Source organism: Heteronotia binoei, chromosome 1 (genome assembly GCF_032191835.1).
Source record: "Heteronotia binoei isolate CCM8104 ecotype False Entrance Well chromosome 1, APGP_CSIRO_Hbin_v1, whole genome shotgun sequence".
Taxonomy (NCBI): domain Eukaryota; kingdom Metazoa; phylum Chordata; class Lepidosauria; order Squamata; family Gekkonidae; genus Heteronotia; species Heteronotia binoei.
This window is the reverse complement of record NC_083223.1, coordinates 13,921,591-13,945,867: the sequence shown is the minus strand read 5'-3', so window position 1 is coordinate 13,945,867 and position 24,277 is coordinate 13,921,591. Positions and strand designations below refer to the sequence as shown.

Sequence of the window (24,277 nt, the reverse complement as noted above, 5' to 3'; positions counted from 1 at the left end):
CACTTTGCTGTGATGGTTCTGTCCCAACTTGGAGGGGCTCATATGCATATTAGGCCACTCATGTAGCCAATCCTCTAAGATGTAGCCAATCCTCCAAGAGCTTACAAAAAAGAGTCTTGTAAGCTCTTGGAGGTTTGGCTACATCAGGGGTGTGTGGCCTAATATGCAAAAGAGCTCCTGCTAGAATTCCACCCCTGGGGACAGCTATTGTCCATGCTGTTCAATATTTGCATTAATGTGCAGGAAGAGGTTTCTGGTGATTTAATATGCACAGTGTTTAATAATTGTAATGACAGGTACATACAGTAACACTATTAACAAAGGTCATTAATCTACTTATGATAAGAATAGAAAGACAGAAGAGAGAGATGTGCCCTCAAAGTAGTTGGTAACCAAGACTGTGACTGAAAGCAAAATAGATGAATGAATGTTCAGAAAGTTTGTGTCTTACTATTCTACTAAGTCAGTGTGGAGCTCTCTAGGTGGCAGTCCTTCTGGTTGCAGAAACACCCCACTGGATCAAAGCCAGTACCTTTCATTTTCCGCAGCATTTCCTCTACCACAAAAATTGTTTCACCAAGAAATCAGTCGAGCTTGCTTACTCATTCAGTGAACAGTGGTCTGTGCTTTATATCTTCTCTGACTTAAGGCAGTGTAATTTCTCTAATAAATTCCAGAATTAGCAAAATAGATAAGAAAACCAAGTGGCCTTACATGTTCGTGAAGCAGGTTTCATATGTAAAACCCAACACTATTTATTTTGTCTACATAGCTTGTACCATTAGAAGAATCTCACTTGGAAGAATATGACTGTTGTTGGCTCACTTTAGTTGTTTTGGGGATTGAAAGACATTTGTGATGCATCAGTACAAGAAATTAGACACAGAAACAGGCCTCAGATTCAGTGGGAGCTCACAGGAGCGCAGCTTCTGAACCTTCCTGAGAGTTCCACCTCCTCCTTCTGAGAGTTTCACCTCCTTGTCCATTGAATAGTAGGTGCACCTGCATAGCAATCTCTGGATGAGCTCCACTACCTATTTTTCGACAAAATGACCCCCGCACAGAAACATTGTTATTGTAGAGCAAACAATTCAAGAAGTGAAGTCCAAAGTTTGAACTACGTTATGTCTCTGATTAGCTTGTAGGGGTTCCACAGATAGCTATATGAAACATGAAGGTTTGTGAGTGACAAAGCACGGTGTGGTTCTGCTGAATCTGAAATGCGTCTAATAACAAAAAGATGCAGAAGAGGAGGCTGGTGTGCAGAGGAAGCTAAGCACTGTTTAATGTTAAGAACATGGCAAAGCACAGAAACTGAAGGGTATTGGAGGTGTTGTAAACCCAACTGCAGGGGTCAGGTCTAGATCTTCTTTAGATGTCCCTGGGGCTGGCTGGAAAGTGAATCTCTGCAGGAGACTTGTAAAGAAGAGGAAGAGCTCCATTTTAGCAAGGGTCTCACCAGCACACGCTCGCCGACCTGTGACAATGAACATGAGACAGAGGAGCCCTGTTTATTGAGCTTCTTTATCATACTTTTGTACCATTTCTCCCATAGAGTGATAGCCAACAGAATTTACCATAAAATACAAGAAAGTAGAGATGAAGTTCACTGGAATACATAAGGACACAATGATGAAGGGTACTGAGGAAGAACACTAATCTTGAATCAGTAACTCAGAAATCGGCTGCTGGGATGATGTTCTTCCAAGTAAGTGGGTTTGGTAACATGATCAATTAATTAAACCCACAGTGATTCATGTAAAAGAAGTTACCTGCAGAGAAAGGCAGGAAGGCATCTCTCTTGACAAACTTCCCTTCGGAATCAAGGAAGTGCTCAGGATAGAATTTAAAGGGTTTCTCCCACTCAGATTCATCGTACAGCACTGAGAACAGTAATGGAATAATATGTGTTCCCTGCAAAGGCAAGGCAATGAGTTATTGATGAAAATGAAGATGGCCCATCAGGCACATTAGCTATCCTCCAGACAAAGAAAATGCCATCTTACTAACAGAGTTACATGAGAATTCAGATGCAATGAAATGAAAGCAAAATTTAAAAATGTGCCCTATTCACTGGGCTATGAATGTAAGACAAAGAACGATCACCTTTGGGATAAAGTAGTCTCCAAGAGTGACATCTACTGTGGTGCCATGTGGCACACTGGTAGGGACAATATCAGCAAACCTCTGAACCTCGTGAATCACAGCATCCGTGTAGGGCAGTTTTGCTCGGTGCTCTATCCGCGGCGGAGCTGATCCGATTACCTTTCTTATTTCTTCTTGAACTTTCTCTGAGAAAACAGAACATTTCCCCCCAATGAATTATGTTTCTGTTTCAGATCTGAATTATTCCCTAAATATACAGGGGCCATCTTAATTAGTATGAATGGATCTTGCTTCATGCTCTTGAAAAAGGGTCCCTTGTCAAAGATCTGGTAGTGGAGGAGACTGTCCTGTTCTGCCTTGGACAGTGATTTCCAAGGGCGTTTTCGCACTGACCTTAATCGGCAGCGACGCCCCTCTTCACCGCGCAGGATCTGCGCGGATTTCACACTAATTGCCGCGGAGCACCCGGAAGAGCCGGAAAGTCCCGTGGCTTTTGCGGCGCAAATGGAAACTGGTTTTTGGCGGTTTCCGTTTGCGCCGCAAAAGCCGCGGGACTTTCCGGCTCTTCCGGGTGCTCCGCGGCAATTAGTGCGAAATCCGCGCAGATCCTGCGCGGTGAAGAGGGGCGTCGCTACCGATTAAGGTCAGTGCGAAAACGCCCCAAGAGACCTCTTGAGGGGGAAAGAAAGAAGGTGGAACCCACTTGGAAGTTTTGAATCTGGGGAAGGAGGACACTTAGTGAAAGACTTCAGGGAGTATTGATTTCTCCCTGGGCATCTGCTGCAGGAATAGCAGAGTCATTGCTTCTTGGAGAGCCATGTTTTGCTTCACAATCATAGTAAGTATCCACTTTTTAGCCTGCATTGGTCTATCACCTACAACAATCAAACAGAGACACTCTAGTGCAGGGGTCGTTTCATAGAAAAACAGGTGGTGGAGCTCATCCAGGGATTGTTATGCAGCTGCACCTACTATTCAAGGTGAGGAGGAGGAAGGTAGACACTCAGAAAAGTTCAGGAGCTACACTCTTGTGAGCTCCTGCTGAATCCGAGGCCTGCTCTGGTGTATTATGAAGCTCTTCCTCTGCCATTATTTTTGGCTGTCTAAATATTATCGTATACTCTTGACTGAAGAACAGTACACTCCTTCTATCTGGGATACTCATCCTCTTCCACTGTGTGTTCAGCTTCAGGAGGGACGCACACGGAGCAGTGAGGGAGGGAGGGGACAGTCGCCTAGCCGGCCAGATCAGCCGAATCAACTTTGGTGATCAATGGGGTGACAGATGTCACAGCCAGATCACTGTCACATCTGGCCACCAAAAGAGTCTTTGTGGCCACAGGAATGTACAATGTTTGTTTTGTTTATGTTTAATTTGATTTATACCCTGCCCTCCCCACCGAGGCGGGCTCAGTCTCATCTTTGAACGGTCACTCAGGTGGCAGGAATTAGTGAAGAGGAGAAAGGGGGTAAAATCACCACCCCCAAAATAATGTTTCAGAAGAATGGTAGAAACTGTAGGGCAGGGAAAGTGTCATATGCCCGGCTTTTGTGCTCAGTAGAGTACAACTAAAGTTCAGATCGAATTGAAAACACATACTGTTATTGATCTAGATATCACTATTTTTTCAGCAAAGAATCTGCTTTGCCAGTAAAGGTTGCTGTTCAGCAAAGAATAAATTTGAAGGGAGAGCCCATTGTAAACCTAGGGAATTAGACTGCATCAGGAAGTCTCATGTCACAGCAGCAGGACTTAACAAAAGCTTGGGATTTTGGAAATACTTTAGCAAAACTCGGGATACTTTATTATTACCCTCTGCTGTGAATTGTCAGTATACTTTTCTTTATTATATTTGCACTTTATGTGGTTACTTTGCATATGTATTTCTTGCATATCATACTTCTTTGAATCTGTTGTTTATCTTTTCTATTTTAAAAATTTTTATATGCATGCATACACACACACAAACACAGACGCACACACACACACACACACACAGAATCATTCAGTCATTAATGCTTGGATACCAATAGGTCATAAGCATATAAAAGGATTATATTAATATACAGAGAACACAGATATACAATATGGGAAACACAGATATAAAATTTTACATAGGAAATGATACCATAAAGTGTCATAGAGGTTAAACAGGAAGTACAACTCTCTGGTGCTAATGTAAAATTTTATATCTTGTTCTCCCTCATTCAAGTAACACTCAACAGTTTCAGGTGTCCCTCCCCCCCTTCCCCCATTCTTACCTCTATGCTAACTGGAATCCAGATATCTTAGAATAATGGAAACCAACCAATGGAAAGAACTTACTCTGAATATCAGGGTATTTCATCATCAGTAACAGGCCCCAACGCAAGGTAGTTGAAGTGGTCTCCATGCCAGCACCAAATAAGTTCTCCACAACAGCTTTTAGGTTTTCATTATGGAAAAATTCATTGCTCTGGTTCTTGTTCTTTTCCTAAGATATAAGATGAAAGAAAGCTTTTCTTTCCGCTCAATGCCTTGAGCAATACAGCAATCTGAAATTCCATTTGCAATTTCTATTTATTTCTCAAAAGTCAAAAGGATTTATTTTTGTGTCACATCCAAAATTATATTAGAATTTTGATCTGCAATGGGACCACCCTGCTTGGATTAGAGGTCAGGGTTCAGGTGTTCAATCCTCTAGGGGGAAACCCTAAACTGAATTTGGTCTCTGTGGTAACCAGGTGCTGGGTTTTTAGGAGACCTTGAGGCCAGGCCTCAGAACTGTCCTACAGGTAGAAAGACACTAAAAGGATACTGGTGGCAATGGTACCCTACTATAAGGAAGTGGAATAGCTCACTCCAGGAGTTGGCAACCCAACAGAGGAAATGGACAGAAAAGTTTCTGTAGGAAAAACAGGCCTGTTCCATCACAAGAACTATTATGATCAATTTGCCTAATCCATTGTTTACTTAATTTTACTTATTCAGCAAGCCCCAATGGCTTGATAGATTATGTGGTAAAAGCAATAGCTAACCATTTCTTGTCCATGATCTTAAACCAGAATGATTTATTACAGTCCTCCTTCAATAATGCCAGATAGCTATTAACACAAAAAAGTAACTTTAAGTGTAAATTAAGTGCAAGAATTAAAAAGTAAAAGCGTTAGCACTTTTACTAATTTAATTAATTAATTTTAAACTTAATCAGAAATTTAATGTTTAAATGTAATTTGTTTTCTTTGCTTTTTTGTGTAGTTGAAATTCAAATGATGTTGTCAGACGCCCTGAGCCTGCTCCGGCGGGGAGGGCGGGATATAAATAAAATTATCTATCTATCTATCTATCTATCTATCTATCTATCTATCTATCTATCTATCTATCTATCTATCTATCTATCTATCTATCATCTATCTATCTATCATCTATCTAAGAATTCATGTCCTATTTTCCAGTGATGGCTGACTGAATTTGATGTGCAAAGCCACACCAGCAACACAGCATGGAATGTTCAGCAGCTTTCTGAGGAAGTAAAAAAGTGGAAAATCAATAGATTCCATGACCGCCTTGTTATTGCCACCCCGTTTAAAAAATAGGGGTTACCTTTAGAATATCTCTTCTCTTAATTGTCCGAAAGAAATTCAGAATACTCACAATATAGGTTTATTTTTCTTTTCCACAGTTGTTTGAAGCAAGGCTCAGTTTAAATTCAAAGCATATAAAATTCCAAAATAAGTAAATTCTTTAACTTGTCCTAATTCACACACACACACCAAGGATCAACAATATTTTTTAGAATTCTATTTTTTTGTGAAGTCCACCACCTTGGACTTCTGACAATTTACTCTCAAACCTTCTTTACAACAGTAGTCAGGGGAAAGAAGCTTTCAAGATCTCTGCAGGGGGGGTTTTGGGAGAAAAAGCCCAGCAGCAACTCATTTGCATATTAGACCACACCCCCTAACATCGGTAGTTTCACATAGGGTTTTTTTTGTAGAAAAAGCCCAGTGGTTACTCATTTGCATATTAGGCCACTCCTCCTGACACCAAGCCAGCTGGAACTGCATTCCTGTGTGTTACTGCTCAAAAAAAGCCCCGAATCTCTGTGAAGCAAAACAAGGGATAACAGGACTACATCATCGGGATACGGCAAAATAGGAACACTATGGTGAGTCAGACAGGGATAGTGACAGGACTGAACAAAATGGTTTGTCAAATCATTTAGCTGTAAATTAAATAGGAAATGATGCAGCAGGTAACCTTGTCTAACAGTTCAGTTCACTTTATTAAGTTTAAAAGCCTATAGGCCGTACGTTCTCCTGCTTTTGCAGGCTCCTTCCTGCCCCAGTCAGCTGGCTGGCTGGGAGAAGCCTCGCCCCCACAGCCTACCATGTACGTGTCTTTCCACTTCCTAATGCTGGTGTCAAGTCTGCTGTATTTTTATTAATATGTTTTCTAACTCTGGTTCAGAAGCAAGGGATTCTGGTCCCATATTGAACACCGAATGCTGCTAGCTAACTCTCCTTCCCCCCCTCCTCTTAGCTATGCCTTTGTTGTGTAGTCTGCTTTGAAATGCTGATATGGGAACAAGATTGCGGAGCCTTCTCAAGCCGGGTGTCTGTGGGAGTGCGAAGCGCCAAGGCCTTGGCATGGGAACGAGGGAGTAACATCCTAGTGTGAAAATATACTGCCTAGAGTACCCCGCCCGTAGGAATCCTTTGATCTATACCTTAAATGCTTGGTTAATGTCCATGTCCCTCAGTCCTTCAATTGTTATCATGGTCTTTGTTTCTGCTTTCAATAAACTAGAAACTTTGTTTCAACCAAAGACTCGTTATTGAATTCAGCTGACTTGACAGCTGGAAGCTTGGAAAGGCTTCCTTTTGGGATGGTGCGTCTGTGCCTTTAAATATGTAGGACCCAGACTGAATGGGGGTGGGATGAGCCGGCAGAGCAACATGGCTGCTCCCAGTAGCTGTGAAAGCAGCCCAGACGCTCCATTTGTTGTCCAATCTTTTCAGAGATCATTTGCATTGGAAAGAGTAAACTGGAACTTTTGGCTTTCTTGTGTTAGAATTTGGGACTTCAGCAACTCGTGAGTAAATAGCCCCAGTGAGAACACAACAGTGTGGTATTGCAAACTGTTTATTTAGGCTGCTCTGTGTGTGTGTGTGTGTGTGAGAGAGAGAGAGATGACTTGCAGCTGCTTGGGTGAGGAAATGAAGACTGCATTCAGGGGAACTGCACTGGTGTATTTTCATTTATTTATTCTAGGGAAAGTCTCCTGGTTCCACCCCCAAAGTCTCCCGGCCCCACCGCCAAAGTCTCCAGGTATTATCTGAGTTAGACTTGGCAACCCTATCTAAACCAGCAGAGCACAGAAGGAGGAGAGAGCACATGGCAGCTTTAGAGAGAGGATGAAGCACTCGGCTGATTGCTGAGCAATGATCAGTGTTTACCTCTTGCTGTTGGATTAGATAAGTATCGATAAAATTTCTCTGGTCATTCACATCTAGTTCTTTGAGGTGTTCTATGAAGGTGGCCTGTATGAAGGTGAACAATTCATCCCTGTTCTTCAGGACAGTCTTGCGACCACCAGAAAGAAAACCCAGAGCAGGGAACATGTTGTACAGCTAAAAGAATAAAACATGATAAAGGACAAAATCAAGACATTTCCAATTCTGACTGCTGAGGCAGAAATCTCAATGGAATTTTGAAAATCTCCCATGACCTGGGCTTTTTTTTGTAGCAGGAACTTCTTTGCATATTAGGCCATGCCCCCTGATGTAGCCAGTCCTTTACAAGATTATGCATGGGATGGAGAAAGATTATGCATTTACAAGATTATGCGTAGGATGGAGAAAGTAGAGAAAGAAGTACTTTTCTCCCTTTCTCACAATACAAGAACTCGTGGGCATTCAATGCAATTGCTGTGCAGTCAGGTTAAAATGGATAAAAGGAAGTACTTCTTCACCCAAAGGGTGATTAACATGTGGAATTCACTGCCACAGGAGGTGGTGGCGGCTACAAGTATAGCCAGCTTTAAGAGGGGATTGGATAAAAATATGGAGCAGAGGTCCATCAGTGGCTATTAGCCACAGTATGTATATATATATGTGTGTGTGTGTGTGTGTGTATGTGTGTGTGTGTATACACACGCACACACATATTGGCCACTGTGTGATACAGAGTGTTGGACTGGATGGGCCACTGACCTGATCCAACATGGCTTCTCTTATGTGACACAGAGTGTTGGACTGGATGGGCCACTGACCTGATCCAACAGAGCTTCTCTTATGTGACACAGAGTGTTGGACTGGAGGGGCCATTGGCCTGATCCAACATGGCTTCCCTTATGTTCTTATGTGTCACAGAGTGTTGGACTGGATGGGCCATTGGCCTGATCCAACATGGCTTCTCTTATGTTCTTATGTTCTCTTATCCTCCTGGAGCTGACAGGGCTCTTAGTACAGGGCCTACTGTAAACTCCAGGAAGATTGGCTGCAACAGGGGCCTAATATGCAAAGGAGTTCCTGCTACAATAAAGCCCTTCCCATGATGCTTTATTACTAAACCTTCCCACTGGTTTCCTAGGAAAGCAGTGATTAGGGTTACCAGGCTGTGCAATCACTGGGAGATTAGGAATGGGGACATGGGAGATGGCTTGTTGGCATTGCATGTGGTATGACATCACTTCCAGGAAAAACCACAAGTGACATCACTCTATGTGCGACATCGATATCTTTTAAAATCTTTCTCCCACTATTTCAAGCAGTAACAAGCAGCACAGGTTGCCTGATGTGCTGGCGACAATTAAAGTGGTACAGTTCTGAAAGGACTCTTCCATATATTTTCTTAAAAATTTCAAATAACTTGTTTCTCCGAACAAATTTTGTACCTGCTATGACGTCTTGAGTTCATGCAGTGAATCTTTAAAGGCATGAAGTGTCCACTATACTGTTTGCATTGGTATTTTAACTATTTCAAAACCAAATTTAAAATAGTTTACCGTGACTGAGGGACTTCCCACAAGCCGGGCGTTTTCGTTGAGTAAGTTCAGTAATCTCATAAACATGGGATCTTCATATTCATATCGCTTGCTAAGTAAAATGGTCACTATAATATTGGCAACAGCAGCATTCATGATTGTAGTAGTCTCAAATGGTTTCCCTTTAGAACAAATATATTACAATGAAAACAGGACATTATGGAATCAACATCAGTATTACTTGTGCCTCCTTCATTAGCTTGCATATGCTTGGCTAGCATTTATCATTCATTCTGTGCTGACCCAGAATGCTCTGCTGTGTGCAGACACGAAATTCTAGTCCAGATCAGGTCAAAGTAATGCAAAGATACAAAGCCAAGTCACTATTGTGTACTGCCTCTTTAAGAGGCTGAGTAGGCCTCAGAGCAAATAGGACCAACATACCTGCAGGATCATCGCCTTCCATATATGCCCAGGAAGTCATTATGTTTGGCCTCACAACATTTGTTGGCCATCCCCGGCCCAAGAGACACCCGCCTTGCCTCAACTAGAGCCAGGGCTTTTTTGGTCCTGGCCCCGACCTGGTGGAATCAGCTCCCTACAAAGATCCGGGCCCTGCCTGGCTTATTAGCCTTTCATAGGGCCTGTAAAATGGAGCTGTTCAGCCAGGCTTTTAGTTGAGGCTGCGGGCATCTATTCTTGATCTGGTTGGCCTCCCCTATCAGCACTGTCACCTGTGAGATATCATGATGCGATATGCCCAGGCTGGGCAATATGTGATATGGTAAACTTCTCTGAGCGCTGTTGAGCTGTCTGTTTTTAAAAAGTTTTTATTATATTTTATTGTTTTATCATATGCTGTACTCCGCCCTGAGCTCTATGGGGAATGGGCGAAATAGAAATATACTAAAATAAATAACTAAATAGGAGAGTAGAAGGGACTGAGTGCTTCTCTTCTCTGTCTCCCTGTTAGCAGCCTGAAGGAATGCAGGGCCTACTTAGAATCTGCAGAACCAGGCCAGAACAACCGTGGCCTAGAGCTCCAGAATCAGCTTAGGTAAGTATCGTTATTCCTTATTCCAATAGCCCAGTTACCTGCCCTACAGTTACTGTTATGTAATGTACTGAGTGACGAGACGTGTTGAAGGCAACATACTTTATTGGCGAGTACATCACAAGAGGGGGGAACGCGGGCCGGGTCCCGTTTATATACATGCCCCGGAACAACCCTCCGTCTGGCCAGGTCCAATCCTGGCCAGTTAAACTTCCCGCCACAGATCTTGATTGGCGGAGCGTATTAGCGGGCTACATCCGGGGACCAGTAGTCACCTCTGTAGCGTTCGCTGTGTTGTACATGAAGACTTGAATGCAAGACATAACATGTTAATAAAGAGTGTTGCTTTCTCCGGTACACAACTGGATGTTGTTTGCTCCACTACACAAAACTGACCTTCAAAAGATTCAACCTTCTGTATTAGGAAGTGGCACTCCTCAACAATTCTGTCTTCTATGGTCTTCTTGCCCATTCCGTAGTCCCTTAAGGTGGTTATTGCAAATCGTCTCATCACTTTCCAGTTCTCACCATTAGAAAGAACAATACCTGGAGAGGAATATATGTTAGATTGATATGCAGGACAGCAGTTGAAGACCCATCGGCCTTGTTGGAGAAGCTAAAATTTTACCTACTAGTCGGGACTAATATAGGAAATGGGGGGGGGGGGGGCAGGAGAGAGATAAGAGAAGGTAGAGGAAGAAGTACTTTTCTCCCTTCCTCACAATATGAGAACTTGTGGGAAAATCGTGAAATTGCTGAGCAGTCGGGTTAGAATGGATAAAAGGAAGTCCTTCTTCACCCAAAGGGTGATTAACACATGGAGTTCACTGCCACAGTGGTGACAGCTACAAGCATACCCAAGAGAGGATTGGATAAACATACGGGGGAGAGGTCCACCAGTGGTTATTAGTCACAGGGTATAGATGGAACTCTCTGTCTGGGACAGTGATGCTCTATATTCTTGGTGGTAGTGAGGCAACAGTGGGAGGGCTTCTAGTGTCCTGGTCCCACTGATGGACCTCCTGATGGCACCTGGGTTTTTTTGGCCACTGTGTGACACAGAGTGTTGGAGTGGATGGGCCATTGGCCTGATTCAGCCTGGCTTCTCATATGTTCTGAAGTTCCTTGTTTCATTGCAAAACATTTTCAACAACCAGCAAAAGCAGGACTGAAATACAAGCAGTGAACAAAATGTTTACTGTCTGGGTTCCCACTGTTTGTCCCTAAGAATGGAACCAGCCCCTATCCATATAACCAGGCGTGTTTCTAAGTCACCCTGTTAGGGCTGCCAGGAAGATTTCCCAGAATGCCAGCTGCTTCTGAGGTACGTTGCCGCTTCACCCCATCGACTCTGTGCAAGGCTAGGGAAAGAACACTCATCGATCATGGATGCCCCTCTTCCCACGATGTGAGCTTCAATATGTCTACCCCTTCCTTTTCTCTCTCCCTGCCACCAGCCTCCCTGTTCATTACTCAGGGATGGGACGTTGTGTTGTGCATGTGTGTGTTTGTGTAAACTGTTGTTCAGTCACATCCATCTTACGGCAACCCCTTGGAGTTCTGAAGGCAAGAGACAAACAGACGTGTTTTGCTACTGTCTGCCTCCGCACAGCAACCCTGGACTGCCTTGGTGGTCTCTCGCCCAAGTACTAACCAGGACTAACCCTGCTTAGCTTCCAAGACCTGACAAGATCAGGCTAGCCTGTACAAGTGGCCTTGAACTGTAAGAGCCCTGCTGAAGGGGAGGGACGGTGGCTCAGTGGTAGAGCATCTGCTTGGGAAGCAGAAGGTCCCAGGTTCAATCCCTGGCATCTCCAAAAAAGGGTCCAGGCAAATAGGTGTGAAAAACCTCAGCTTGAGACCCTGGAGAGCAGGGGAGGGATGGTGGCTCAGTGGTAGAGCATCTGCTTGGGAAGCAGAAGGTCCCAGGTTCAATCCCTGGCATCTCCAAAAAAGGGTCCAGGCAAATAGGTGTGAAAAACCTCAGCTTGAGACCCTGGAGAGCAGGGGAGGGATGGTGGCTCAGTGGTAGAGCATCTGCTTGGGAAGCAGAAGGTCCCAGGTTCAATCCCTGGCATCTCCAAAAAAGGGTCCAGGCAAATAGGTGTGAAAATCCTCAGCTTGAGACCCTGGAGAGCCACTGCCAGTCTGAGAAGACAATACTGACTTTGATGGACCAACGGTCTGATTCAGTATAAGGCAGCTTCATATGTTCAAGATATACAAAAATGCTCAATGTTTTATCATATGGAGAAAGTGAAAGAGCTGCATGAGGGAAGTCCTCCTTTGATGAAGGAATAAATCCCCCGCCACTGTCGTTTGTGCCTCTGTTTTTGAATGCTTTCTCCTGTGCTTTTTCCATGATCTCAATTGCTTGGGGGTGTCCTTTGCCCTCAGGGTCGGGGTAGGGAGGAAAGAAGTGCTTGTATTGAAGTAGTTTACTCCAGCCTAGTTCTATAGATAGCAGCCCCATGGCGCAGAGTGGTAAAGCTGCAGTACTGCAGTCCGAGCTCTCTGCTCACGACCTGAGTTCAATCCTGGTGGAAGCTGAGTTCAGGTAGGTTCAAGGTTGACTCAGCCTTCCATCCTTCCAAGGTCAGTAAAATGAGTACCCAGCTTTCTGGGGGGACGTATAGACGACTGGGGAAGGCAGTGGCAAACCACCCCTTAAAAAGTCTGCCATGAAAATGCCGTGATGTGACGTCACCCCAGAGTTGGAAATGGCTGGTGCCTGCACAGGGGACGACCTTTCCTTAGTTCTATAGATGGGAAAACTTCAGATTGCATCAGTCATGGATCATGACTCTCGATGGCTGTAAGTCCTACCTACGTAAGCAAGACCAGCTATTCTTCAGAAAGAAGGATCTCACCATGACCATGTTCAAATTCTTCAAACATTGGGATCATGGGTCTGTCTGCAAAGGCATCCGCCTGGTTCACCAAAGCCTCCTTCACAGTCTTGTAGCCTGCCAGAACAACAATTTTCTGGAATCCCAATTGGATGGTGAAGACAGGGCCGTATTGTTTAGAGAACTGCAACGAAAGGAAAAGTAAATGAGAAACATAGATCATCTAATAAGTCAGGGGTGGGAAACCATTTTTCTGCCGAGGGCCGTTTGAATATTTATAACATCATTCGTGGGCCATACAAAATTATCAACTTAAAGAACAGTGTTCCGCCAAGGGAAAATGATTCAGGCTGGCAAAATTAATAGAAATAATTGTTTTTCTATTTGAAGTCTTGCGCGGAGAGCCTAATTTGGCACATACCTATACCGCTGGCCCGCCACCCTAGGCAAATGTCTAGGTCCAGGGGGGTTTTTTGTAGAGGCCACCACGTGGCTTGGCTCAGCCCAGCAATCCCCGAGGGCTAGACCAAGTGATCTCGGGGCGAACGTTCCCCACCCGTGTAATAAGTGATTAAGATAATATGTAGGTTATAAGGAAGGCTCAAATTCAGTGTTAAAATCTGCCTTAAAGCTAGAGATGTAACCTTTCACATTTCTATTACATTTCCTTTGAACATTTTGAAATATATTGTTTATTCTTTTAAAGAGAGAAAATATTTTTGAATGTTGTTATTATGATGTTTTATTATCTGCTACTATATCTGAAAATATATTTTATTAATATAGCTGATTTCCCTTGTTGCGTGTAACTATTCATGATATCTGATTTTTTTTTTGATGAATTGTTATCTCCCCTAACCCCCTCTTTCCCTTTCTATCCCAATTTTCCTTTGGAGAATCTTTTTTTTTAAATGGATCATCCAGCCAGGGTTTCAAATTGGTGTCAATGAAAATAGTTGACACATTTGGTTAAAATTTGTTGATCAAATACACACCAGAGGGAGCCACACAGACACACACACGAAAAGTGCCAAAAATGTCTCCTAAACAGAGGCTAGGGTTGTCAGTCTCCTGTATGGCTGCTGAGTGGAAGTTTCTGTTCTTTTCAAACCTTCCTGGCTACAATGGGGAACAAGTGCACAATGTGGTGTGTGGGTGTTGTTCCTTTATCAAGCCACAGGGGGAAGACAGAGCATGTGTATGGAGCTTGGCCTTCCTGGTTGCAGGTCTCTAGAATTTTCTCAGTTTTTGTTATGAGCAAAAGATCATTTTACTGACCCATGGGGTGACATCACATCATGATGTTTTCTTGGCAGACGTTTTATGGAGTTTTTTGCCATTGCCTTCCCCAGTCATCTACAGCTTACCCCCAGCAAGCTGGGTACTCATTTTACCACTCTCAGAAGGATGGAAGGCTGAGTCAACCTTGAGCCGGCTACCTGAACCCAGCTCCCACCGGGATCAAGCTCAGGTCATGAGCAGAGCTTGGACTGCAGTACTGCAGCTTACCACACTGCGCCTCGGGGGTCCTCACTTTGTTATGAGACAGAAAAGGAAAATACTGGAGTGTCCAGTTCAATACGTCCTACACAGCCCTTTCCCAAAGGAAGGAATCCTCCTGTAGATATGGTTCCAACAGAATCCAGATAACCAGAACTATACTCCTGTGCATCTTTACCTAAGATGAACCATTTCCCCCTGAGATGCAAGTTTTCTATATGTAGGGAATTTTTTAAAAATGTAAAGTGGCATTCAAACATGACTTTCCCCAGCTATAGCTCTTGGTGGAAAAAGTAGGAGGAGGACAAGGAGAAGAGGAGAAGGAGGAGGAGGAGAAATTGTATTTATACCTTGCCCTCCACTTGGAGTCTCTGAGCAGCTTACAATCTCCTTCCCTTCCCCTCTCAACAGCAGACACTCTGTGAGGTACGTGGGGCTGAGATAACTCTTTCAAGAACTGCTCTTTCAAGATCAGCTCTGAGAGGACTTGTGACTGACCTAAGGTGACATCAGCAGCTGCATGTGCAGGAGTGGGGAATCAAACCTGGTTCCCCCATATTAGAGTCCACTCTCTTAAGCACTACACCAAAATGGAAACACAGGTTGCAACTTCAGGGCACTTTCCACCACCACCTCTCTTAAGATAAGACTGCTGGAGTTTCAATGATCTAATTTCAGTCCCAATCAGTGCAATCCTAAAAACACAGAAAGCCCCACAGAAGAGACGTGAGTGAGATTCCTAGTTGATTCTCTAGTGCAGGGGTCCCCAACCCCCGGGCCATGGGCCAGTACTGGTCCGTGGCAAGTTGGCAACTGGGCTGCACAGCCCAGTTGCCCCCTCCGGCAGCGACACACAGCCTTGCCGCCCACCCGACCCCATAGTGCCTCCCCCTCCCTCCGTTCGTACAAGTGAAAGCCCGGGGAAGGCAGCGGCGAAGCAATCTGTGGCTCTTTAAAGGCCGACCCCCCCCCTGTCAATCAGATGTTCGATGGAAAAACCACGGCAGCCGCACGAGCGACTGGCTGAAAAAGCTGTACTACCTTTTGCCTCATTTCCACTTCCTTCCTGGGCATGGGAAGGAAGGGGAAACGAGCCAAAAGGTAGCACAGCTTTTTCAGCCAGTCACTCGGGCAGCTGCCATGGTTTTTCCATCGATCATCTGATCGACAGGAAGAGGGGGGACGGGGGAGTGGTTAGCCTTTAAAGAGCCACAGATCGCTTCACCGCCGCCTTTCCTGGGCTTTCACTTGTATGAACAGAGGGGGGAGTCGCCACGGAGGGGACAGGGCCAGTGCTAGGGGGTTCTGCCGCTGGAGGTAGACCCCTGCGCTGTGCCCCCCAGCCCCTTTTTGAAAGCTGAGTATGCGGGGAGGAGGAGGTGCTGCGGGGGTGGCAGGGGGAGAAGGAGGGGGCGAGAAGTAAATATGGTGTCCCCACGCTGCCGGCCCTGGGGCCACTATGGATAGGCCGGACCTGGGGTCGGTCCCTGGGACCAGAAAGGTTGGGGACCACTGCTCTAGTGCATGATCTGCCTCCAACATAGCTTTGATTTCAGCTTTCTATGTTTTCATTATTATTTATGGGGTCTTCTTCCCCAACTCAATTTTCAATATGTTTTCTTAGAACGGAAATAAAATCTGAAGTCCTTTTCAACTGGACTATGGCTTCTCCAGGAACAGGTCATTATCTTCTAAATTCTGTTGAAAGGGGGAGGGGGTTTGAGGAAGGTTTGGTTTAATTTGGTAAAGGTCTATGAATTTATTTTTGGCACTACAGCGATTTAGTTAAATAGATGTCAGTTACAGCATAACTTCTGATGTACTAATCTATTGAGTAAATTTTATTAATGCATAAGCACGTTATGTGACATATATTTGTCTTCACATTAAGGCTCACCTTTGTGTTGAGTAAACTTAAGGTCTCTCTTCTTTAAAAGATCTGGACAAGACAGGGATCTTGAACAAAACAAACAAGAAGGTTACCTTTAACATGGTTCTGTAAGGCCTCTTCAGATCCATTAGGTGAAGGTGTCCAATAAGTGGTAATGGGCATGGTCCTGGTGGAAGCTTTTGGCTACTGCTCTTCCAGAAATTGGTCCTTTTCCAAAGGAATGCAAGCGTAAGGATAAATAGGAACAGCACAGAAAAAGGATCCATCCAACCCATTTCCTGCTAACAAGAAGTTGTTTGTCGAGGTTACAGAGGAATTTGCAATGGATTTTGATAAAGAGTTTTTCCCCTTTATGAGCCACACAGATTTGTTTATATGGACATGGTCCAGTATAAGCTCTCACCACTCATCGAATCCATGCATTTTTGAAGAAATATCCCCCAATATCCTGTTTACTTCTTTCATAAAAACCCTGCGTTTGAATGGGTGGTGTCGAATTCATCAAATGGAAACTTGAAAGGACAGGTCTAAACTCTCTTGACTCCTGACTGAAAGTTCAGCCCAATATTATCTGATAGGTTAAGCTAGTTAATTATCTACTAGGTCCAAAGAGTAGTGTTGCCATTGTATAGTTGGGCTAACTACTGAACCTGCAATTATTGAAAAGTTCCGATGATGTGAACATGATTTTCTGAATTGTTTTCCAATTGGATTAATGGCAAATGTTTTGAAAGAAATGTAAGGTACCTGCTCCATTTCAACCTGTCTAGATATCAGGGATGCAAAGGGAAAGAGAACATTTTTCTGACCTCTGGAGTTGTGTGATGTGCAGAAAAATGTAAAAGTTGTTGGTTCGTTATAATGTTTACATCCTGTGTCTTTGTTATTGATATTCCACATGCATTTTAAAAAGATCTATTCATTTATTTAAAATTATTTCACATTCGAGGAACTTATTTCCGGCTGTAATCTCCCCACCCCCCCACCCCAAATCCACCTGGGATAAAATTCTGAATGACTGTAGCCCTATATCCAAGGACTCTTTTGCCTCCCAAATTTCAGACAAAAGCCCTTTCTGCATTCAGTCTTTACTCCCTACTTTTTGAAGACTTGAGATTGTGTGTGTCCTTGATTTGAATCGTTTCCTTTCATTCTACAAATGCAATTATTCTTCTGTGCAATTCTACATATGCAATTATTCGAGTCTCTGTGGATTATGCTTTCTGCATACTCACGGATGGAAGTGTGTTTTGAGCCTTGAATACTCTTATACTTGGGAGAAGTAGTCAAGGTGCCGGCATGATACTTCTCTCTTCCCTTCAATGCCCCATGTTCTCTCTTCATTTGCCAACGTCATGGATGGTGGGAGAAATTCGTCCAGTAAAATCAGAATGACATTGAATGAATGAGGCATTTCAGCATTAACAGGGCAATTTTCACTAATATTATGTAATGGGATATACAAATATCCCTCGTTAGTATCAAATCAAAATGCAAACCGTCAACACATGCATGCTTTTTTGGTTCGGGGAAAATGTTTGTGGCCAAAAGTCTGTTTGGCTTAGAAGTTCTTCTTGAAAAACTGGTTTTCTGTTTGAGCTCCCTTCCTCCAGACCTCTACTCAAAACAAATGTAAATGTTCAGCAATTGCCAAAAAGGAAACCTACTATCATATAAATCAGCCACCTAACATAGACCAAAGATAAAGAGGCTGAAAAAGGGGAGGTCAGTGGGCAGTGCAAGTCGTCACAGAAACAATTCTGCTTTAAATAGTAGTATCAGTTTCAAAACAGAGCAGAACAGAGGTTCACAGCAAAAGCCCTTTTGGGAAGCGCAGGGCAACAGTGTGCTGGAAGCGGTCTGAGTGCTGATCCACCTAAAATAAATACAGAACCAAGAAGTAGCCCTGAGACAAAGCAACAGTGAGAGTGGGGGGGGGGGTGCAGAATGGGACATTCAGTCGTTCTGTTATACAGTCGATTTTGAAGATGAATATAAGGTTGAAACCTGAAACTTTTCTGTTAGGACTAATGGACAGCCAACTAAAAAGTAGACATGGAATACTATTTTTGTACATGACGATGGCTGAGAGAATAATATATGCAAAGAGACAGAACTCAATGCCTATGATAGACGATTGGATTATAAAAATTCCTGACTTAGCTGAAATGGCAAAATTAACTGCTTTCGTTGGGGGAAAGTCTTTTTAATATATTTATAAAGAATTGGGAACCTCTGATTGACTTTTTGCAGGGACTGGAAAAAATGAATTATTAACTTCTGGATTTGTGGAGTGAGTAGCAAAAACATTATAGATAGATAAAAGAGAAGATTTGGTTATATAAGATTGTACTAATGGAATAAGTTAGTGATATGCTACCTGTAGATGCAAATGTATGTAATTTATTTCTTTTCCTTTCCCCTTTTCTCTCTCTTTATTTTTCTTCCTTTTTAAATGAAAATAAAAGTTAAATAAAAATAATATTAAAAGAAACGTAGAAAAAAACAGGTGCAGAAAGGGCCAAAGAAGAGAAAGCATAACCATTTTCAATAGCGCACTTCAACTCTCCATTTGATTTCTGATACAGTCTAAGGAAAAAAAGGATAAAATTGAGATATGTCTCATGTAGATGCAAAATGACTTGAAAAGACAAGTTAGACTGCTGCAACCCAGTCATTCTTGGGGTTTTTTTGTATAAACTTTTGCTAGCCTTCACCAGGTATGTTCCGTGTATATTATTCCGATATTACAGATTGTCATGTGAGAAATTTTCAAACTTCATTACAATAGAGTATTGAAACTCGGCTGTAGTTTCCCCCTCTGTATTTTAATCCCTGCTATGCAACACCTGTAATGGCACCTCTTTGTAGCGCTCCAAAATGTCCTGTATTATTCTCCCTCCTTGACTTCTTTAGAGTTTCATGGTGAACTTTTCCGCCACCTTTAGACCTCTTGGTTTAACCTGAAGAACAGAATGGGTTACTTGTATTGGGTAGGATGATGGAACAGTTATCACCTGGGGGTGTCTGTGAGGTAAAAGGGAATCTCCCTCGACTTCTTTAGTGTTTCCCAATGACCTTTGCTGCCACCCTTAGACCTCTTGGTTTAACCTGAAGAACAGGATGGGTTACTTGTATTGGGTAGGATGGTGGAACAGTTATCACCTGGGGGTGTCTGTGAGGTAAAAGGGAATCTCCCTCGACTTCTTTAGTGTTTCCCAATGACCTTTGCTGCCACCCTTAGACCTCTTGGTTTAACCTGAAGAACAGGATGGGTTACTTGTATTGGGTAGGATGGTGGAACAGTTATCACCAGGGGGGTGGCTATGAGGTAAAAGGGAATCTTGCTCCTTGACTTCTTTAGAGTTTCCTGATAACCTTTGCTTCCACCTTTAGACTGCTGCTTTAGACTGCTGCTTATGACACAGTCTGGAGGGATGGTCAGCTGTACAAGTTTTTACACATTTTCCCCTGCAAAATGCTGTTTTGACTCCTAAGTAACATGCTGAGCAGTAAAACTTTCCAAGAAGTTATGGGCCATTCAATCAGCAAGTAGGAGAAACTGAATAATACTCTACCCCAGGGCTCAGGCCTCGCTCCAATTCTTTTCAATCCATACATCTCTGATGTTATTGAGATGATATCCAGGAAGTTTGCTTATGCTGATGACATGGCAGTCGCAGTAAAGCACAAATCAATTGAAAGGACTGAGGAAATACTTAGGGACCTTGACGTTTTGGCTGACGCAACAGTAAATGGCAGCTTATCCCCTGGAAAAACAGAATGCTCCTGTTTCTATCTCACTAACAATCTTGCCAACCATTAACTGAATGTCTACTTTAATGGCACTTACACACAACCATACACCTAAGTACCTTGGCAGTACCCTGGACAGGACCTTGAGCTATAAACACCGTCTTATCAATGTAGCAACAGAAATATACAGACAAAACAACTTTCTCCAAAAGTTATGTGGTACAACGTGGGATGCATCTGCTACAACCCTTAAATGGCCAGCTTTTGGGCTGGTGGATAGTTCTGAGTAATGTGGCGCTTCAATGTGGTTCAACAGCCCCCCCTGGTTGCAAACTTGATGTCCAACTGAATACAACCATGAGAACCTGGGGGAGGGACAGTGGCTCAGTGGTAGAGCATCTGCTTGGGAAGCAGAAGGTCCCAGGTTCAATCCCCGGCATCTCCAAAAAGGGTCCAGGCAAATAGGTGTGAAAAACCTCAGCTTGAGACCCTGGAGAGCCGCTGCCAGTCTGAGGAGACAAGACTGACTTTGATGGACCGAGGGTCTGATTCCGTATAAGGCAGCTTCATATGTTCATATAACCATAAGTGGATGTATTAAACTGACTCCGACCTATTGGCTACTCACGATCTGCCACATCACTCCCCCACATCCCTGAATACAAGCTGCTCTTCTTCTCAGCCACTTTAACACTGCATCCCTTACTGCTCTCTTTGTAAATTTAACATGCGCTTCTTCTGGGAGGTGGTTTTTCCTAGCAAAGCTTGAATGGACCCTATAAATAAGGTCTCTCTCTCTTTGGAGTTCCTCTGGTTCTATTCCTATTATAAGTGCAAGTGCTTCACTCAATGATGTAGTGAGGTCGTCATCGTTTTCTGGTATATTTTGAAATCTAAGCATGTAGGCTGCCCTTTCCATTTCCGACTTAATCAAAAATCTTCTGTCCCTCTTTATATGTTTTTTCTATGCCTTCTACTCTCCGCTGTACTTTCTTTGCCATACTATCAACCTTTTTTGATGGCTTCAGCCAGTTTGCTTATCTTTTGTCTGTTCTCAGAAAGCTGCTTTTGCTTTGGTCGGACATCTGTGTCAGACTACTTTGTACTTGGCTCAAGCCTGTTGCAGAGGCCACTTGCAAGCTTGCTCACAAGTCTTTTAAGGACGCTTGAGATAGCATTGTTCCCACTGATTTAGGTTGGAGAGGGAGCTGGTGAGGGGGGTTGATTTAGTTTTCTTGTTTGTTTTACTCATCATATATTCTATTATATTCTCAAGTGCTGGAGAGGAAAGGGCTTCTAAACCTATCTTACAGAATCCTTTCCCATACACACTGGCAGGATGAGCGATAATTGAACATATGAACATATGAAGCTGCCTTCTACTGAATCAGACCCTCGGTCCATCAAAGTCAGTATTGTCTTCTCAGACTGGCAGCGGCTCTCCAGGGTCTCAAGCTGAGGTTTTTCATACCTATTTGCCTGGACCCTTTTTTTGGGAGATGTCAGGGATTGAACCTGGGACCTTCTGCTTCCCAAGCAGATGCTCTACCACTGAGCCACCGTCCCTCCCCTAACTGAAACCAACATAGCTTGTAATGTTTTCAAAGAAATTGTCACTTTAAGTATACCAATAATAAATATATCAGTCAATGATACGCAAAATGTGACACAAAATCAAAAGGCAAAAATTGACTGTTTTCATAACAGGTCAAATGCCGTTTAACTCTCTGAATTCTTCAAACAAAGTATTCCGCCGCCGCAAGTACAGACAAACAACAGAATGTTTGGAGTACACTCTATTTTGTCTTATTGATAGATCTCTGTGCTCCTAAAGTGTAAACCATCTCAGCTTCCTTAGGCACAGTTCATTCAACTTTACCGTATTCTACTTAGTTCAGTTGCATGTGAATTCAGCAGACTCCACACAGCTTCCTTCTATCACGTTCTCCAAAACAGTCACAAAAAATAATACGATATCCAGATATGTCTCTATACCTTTAATAAATTCCCCAAACCGCAATTAATGATAATCCACACAGGGGAGGCTGGCTGATGATGGATAATAAAAAACCACAAGGAGGAGGGTAGATCCCAAGTACAGTAACTCAAAAAAAGAGGAGGGGGGGGGTTTGAGAAAAACCACAAGGTGTAATCCATTCAATTGTAATCCGGTTCAAATCTGGTGCATCTGAAGTTTAGTTGTAATCCATTTGAATTAAGTCAGTCCCAGTAATGCTCCACCTTATAAATCCCATTGGTTGTACAGTCTAAAAAAGAAGTCTTTATGTCAAAGTTATTAGCTTTCATTAAAATCTGCCTTCTAGAGCAATATAAAGACTACTTAAAATTAAAGTAGTTTCAGGATCTCTCTGATTAGCTTCCAAAGAACCAGTCTCACCAGATAGTTATTAGTACAGGGATAGAGCTTCAGTTTATCTCCTTTCCAAAAATTATGATCCCCAATATACAGTTCCCATCACATGTGAGAAAGTCATAAGAGGTTCTCACAGGTTAAGAGTGAAAGCCGATTCTTCTGGGGGGGGGGGATTGCCCCCTACCCCCTCTTTTATAGTTCCAAATGTTGCCAAAACTGGTTAGGTTCTTAAAGCCCTCTTTCAGTAAGGCACTTAAACAACAGCAGACTTACAGAATTTAAAGATAATAATTCCACAAGGTAGATGGTAGAAATTCTGACTTACATCAGCTGTTTTTCCACCGGCATCCGCAGCTTGATGCCAATATGGCTCCCATGTCAGTCTGCACTTTGGAGCAGACTTTAGGGGCTCAGATATCCTGGCTGCCACCTGGAGAGAGCTCCCCATTGTGCTCCTTGCTGCTGGAGACCTTCTCCAGGAGTCTCCTAATATCTTGGGGTCCCCCAAGACCTACAAATCATGTGGTTTGGCTGTCCTCTGCAGCAAAGCTCAGAGGAGCATCTGATCACATCGCTCCGAAACCCAGAAGTCCCAACTTTGAATATAGAAGGAAATGAGGGTAAAATATTGATCAATATTTAAATGATTTTAAATAATTTTAAATGAGCTCTACACCCCTAGGTTAAAAACTTGCCCCTTTGACTGTGACTGTGTGGGTAGTTGGTGTCAGACTACCAGACTGGGACATGTGTGGAGACACTCACCAAGGTTTTGTATTATTTTCTGCTCTGCTGGTCCACCGAGGGACTGTGCTGCTGACCCTTCCCCATGAAGTACTTCCTGCTCAACTTTAAAGGCACACACACACACACATTTTGAAACGGACCTGTTTGCAGGCTTCTAAACCTTCTTGGGATCTAGAGGTGCATGGTGACTATGGGGGGCAGCTGGCTGGGGGCGGAGGGAAGCCTATAAAACTGGGAGATGCCCCACTGGGACCTGGGGATTGGGAAGCCTAGGTGCAGACTTTTTTTAAAGCTTCCCTAAATAGACCTAACCCTTATATGCAAAGGAGTTCCTGACAGAATTCCACACCCGGTTTTAGTGCAATTGAAAATTTGTAAAAGGTATCAGATTGACATATTACCTTTTAAGAATTTTAACAAATCTTTATTCACATAGTAGGGTTTGGCGAGTAATTTGTCCTCATCTCACAGATTTCTCAATTACTTAAAAGAAAATTGAAAGAGAAAGCAACTTTGCTTACATTTACAGCAACATCACAATAGGCCCATATTGACACTCCCTGGGTGTCCCTTTCCCATCACACAAAGGTCCTTTTACTTGTTCCATTTTGATGGCTGAACCATGCCAACCCTTCTTGGAATAGATCAGATGTCCACATTGAAGTCTGGTGTTCAACCTTGGAGAACAGGTTACAGAAGGAGACAGAGTCTGGAATATGTGGAACCAAGTGGGATAGCCAGGTCTCACTTTCTAGCAGGAGCTCCTTTGCATATTAGGCCACACCCCCTGATGTAGCCAATCCTCCAAGAGCTTACAGTAGGCCCTGTAAGAACAGCCCTGTAAGTTCTTGGAGGACTGGCTACATCAGGGGGATGTGGCCTAATATGCAAAGGAGTTCCAGCTAGAAAGTGAGACCTGGGGATAGCTAGATGCGATTATTCCCAACTTTCCCCTGTTTAGTGGAAGTCCTGAACTGTTGTCTGAAGTTGGTAAAGAGCTGGCAGTAGAGTAGCCACATAAACCTATGGCAA

At 43.4% G+C, this 24,277-nt stretch overlaps 1 protein-coding gene across 1 annotated transcript; it reads right to left on the bottom strand.

Moving 5' to 3' along the window:
* Window positions 1–1,261: 1,261 nt before the first annotated feature.
* Window positions 1,262–16,889, bottom strand: LOC132566220 (cytochrome P450 2K6-like). The gene is made up of 9 exons (XM_060231023.1): window positions 16,461–16,889; window positions 12,999–13,161; window positions 10,525–10,674; window positions 9,096–9,256; window positions 7,546–7,719; window positions 4,433–4,580; window positions 2,107–2,291; window positions 1,773–1,914; window positions 1,262–1,477 (listed from the first exon to the last, which is right to left on the bottom strand). The coding sequence occupies exons 1-9, from the start codon at window positions 16,641–16,643 to the stop codon at window positions 1,290–1,292; spliced, it is 1,494 nt and encodes a 497-aa protein (XP_060087006.1). The 5' UTR covers window positions 16,644–16,889; the 3' UTR covers window positions 1,262–1,289.
* Between the last annotated feature and the right edge of the window lie 7,388 nt (window positions 16,890–24,277).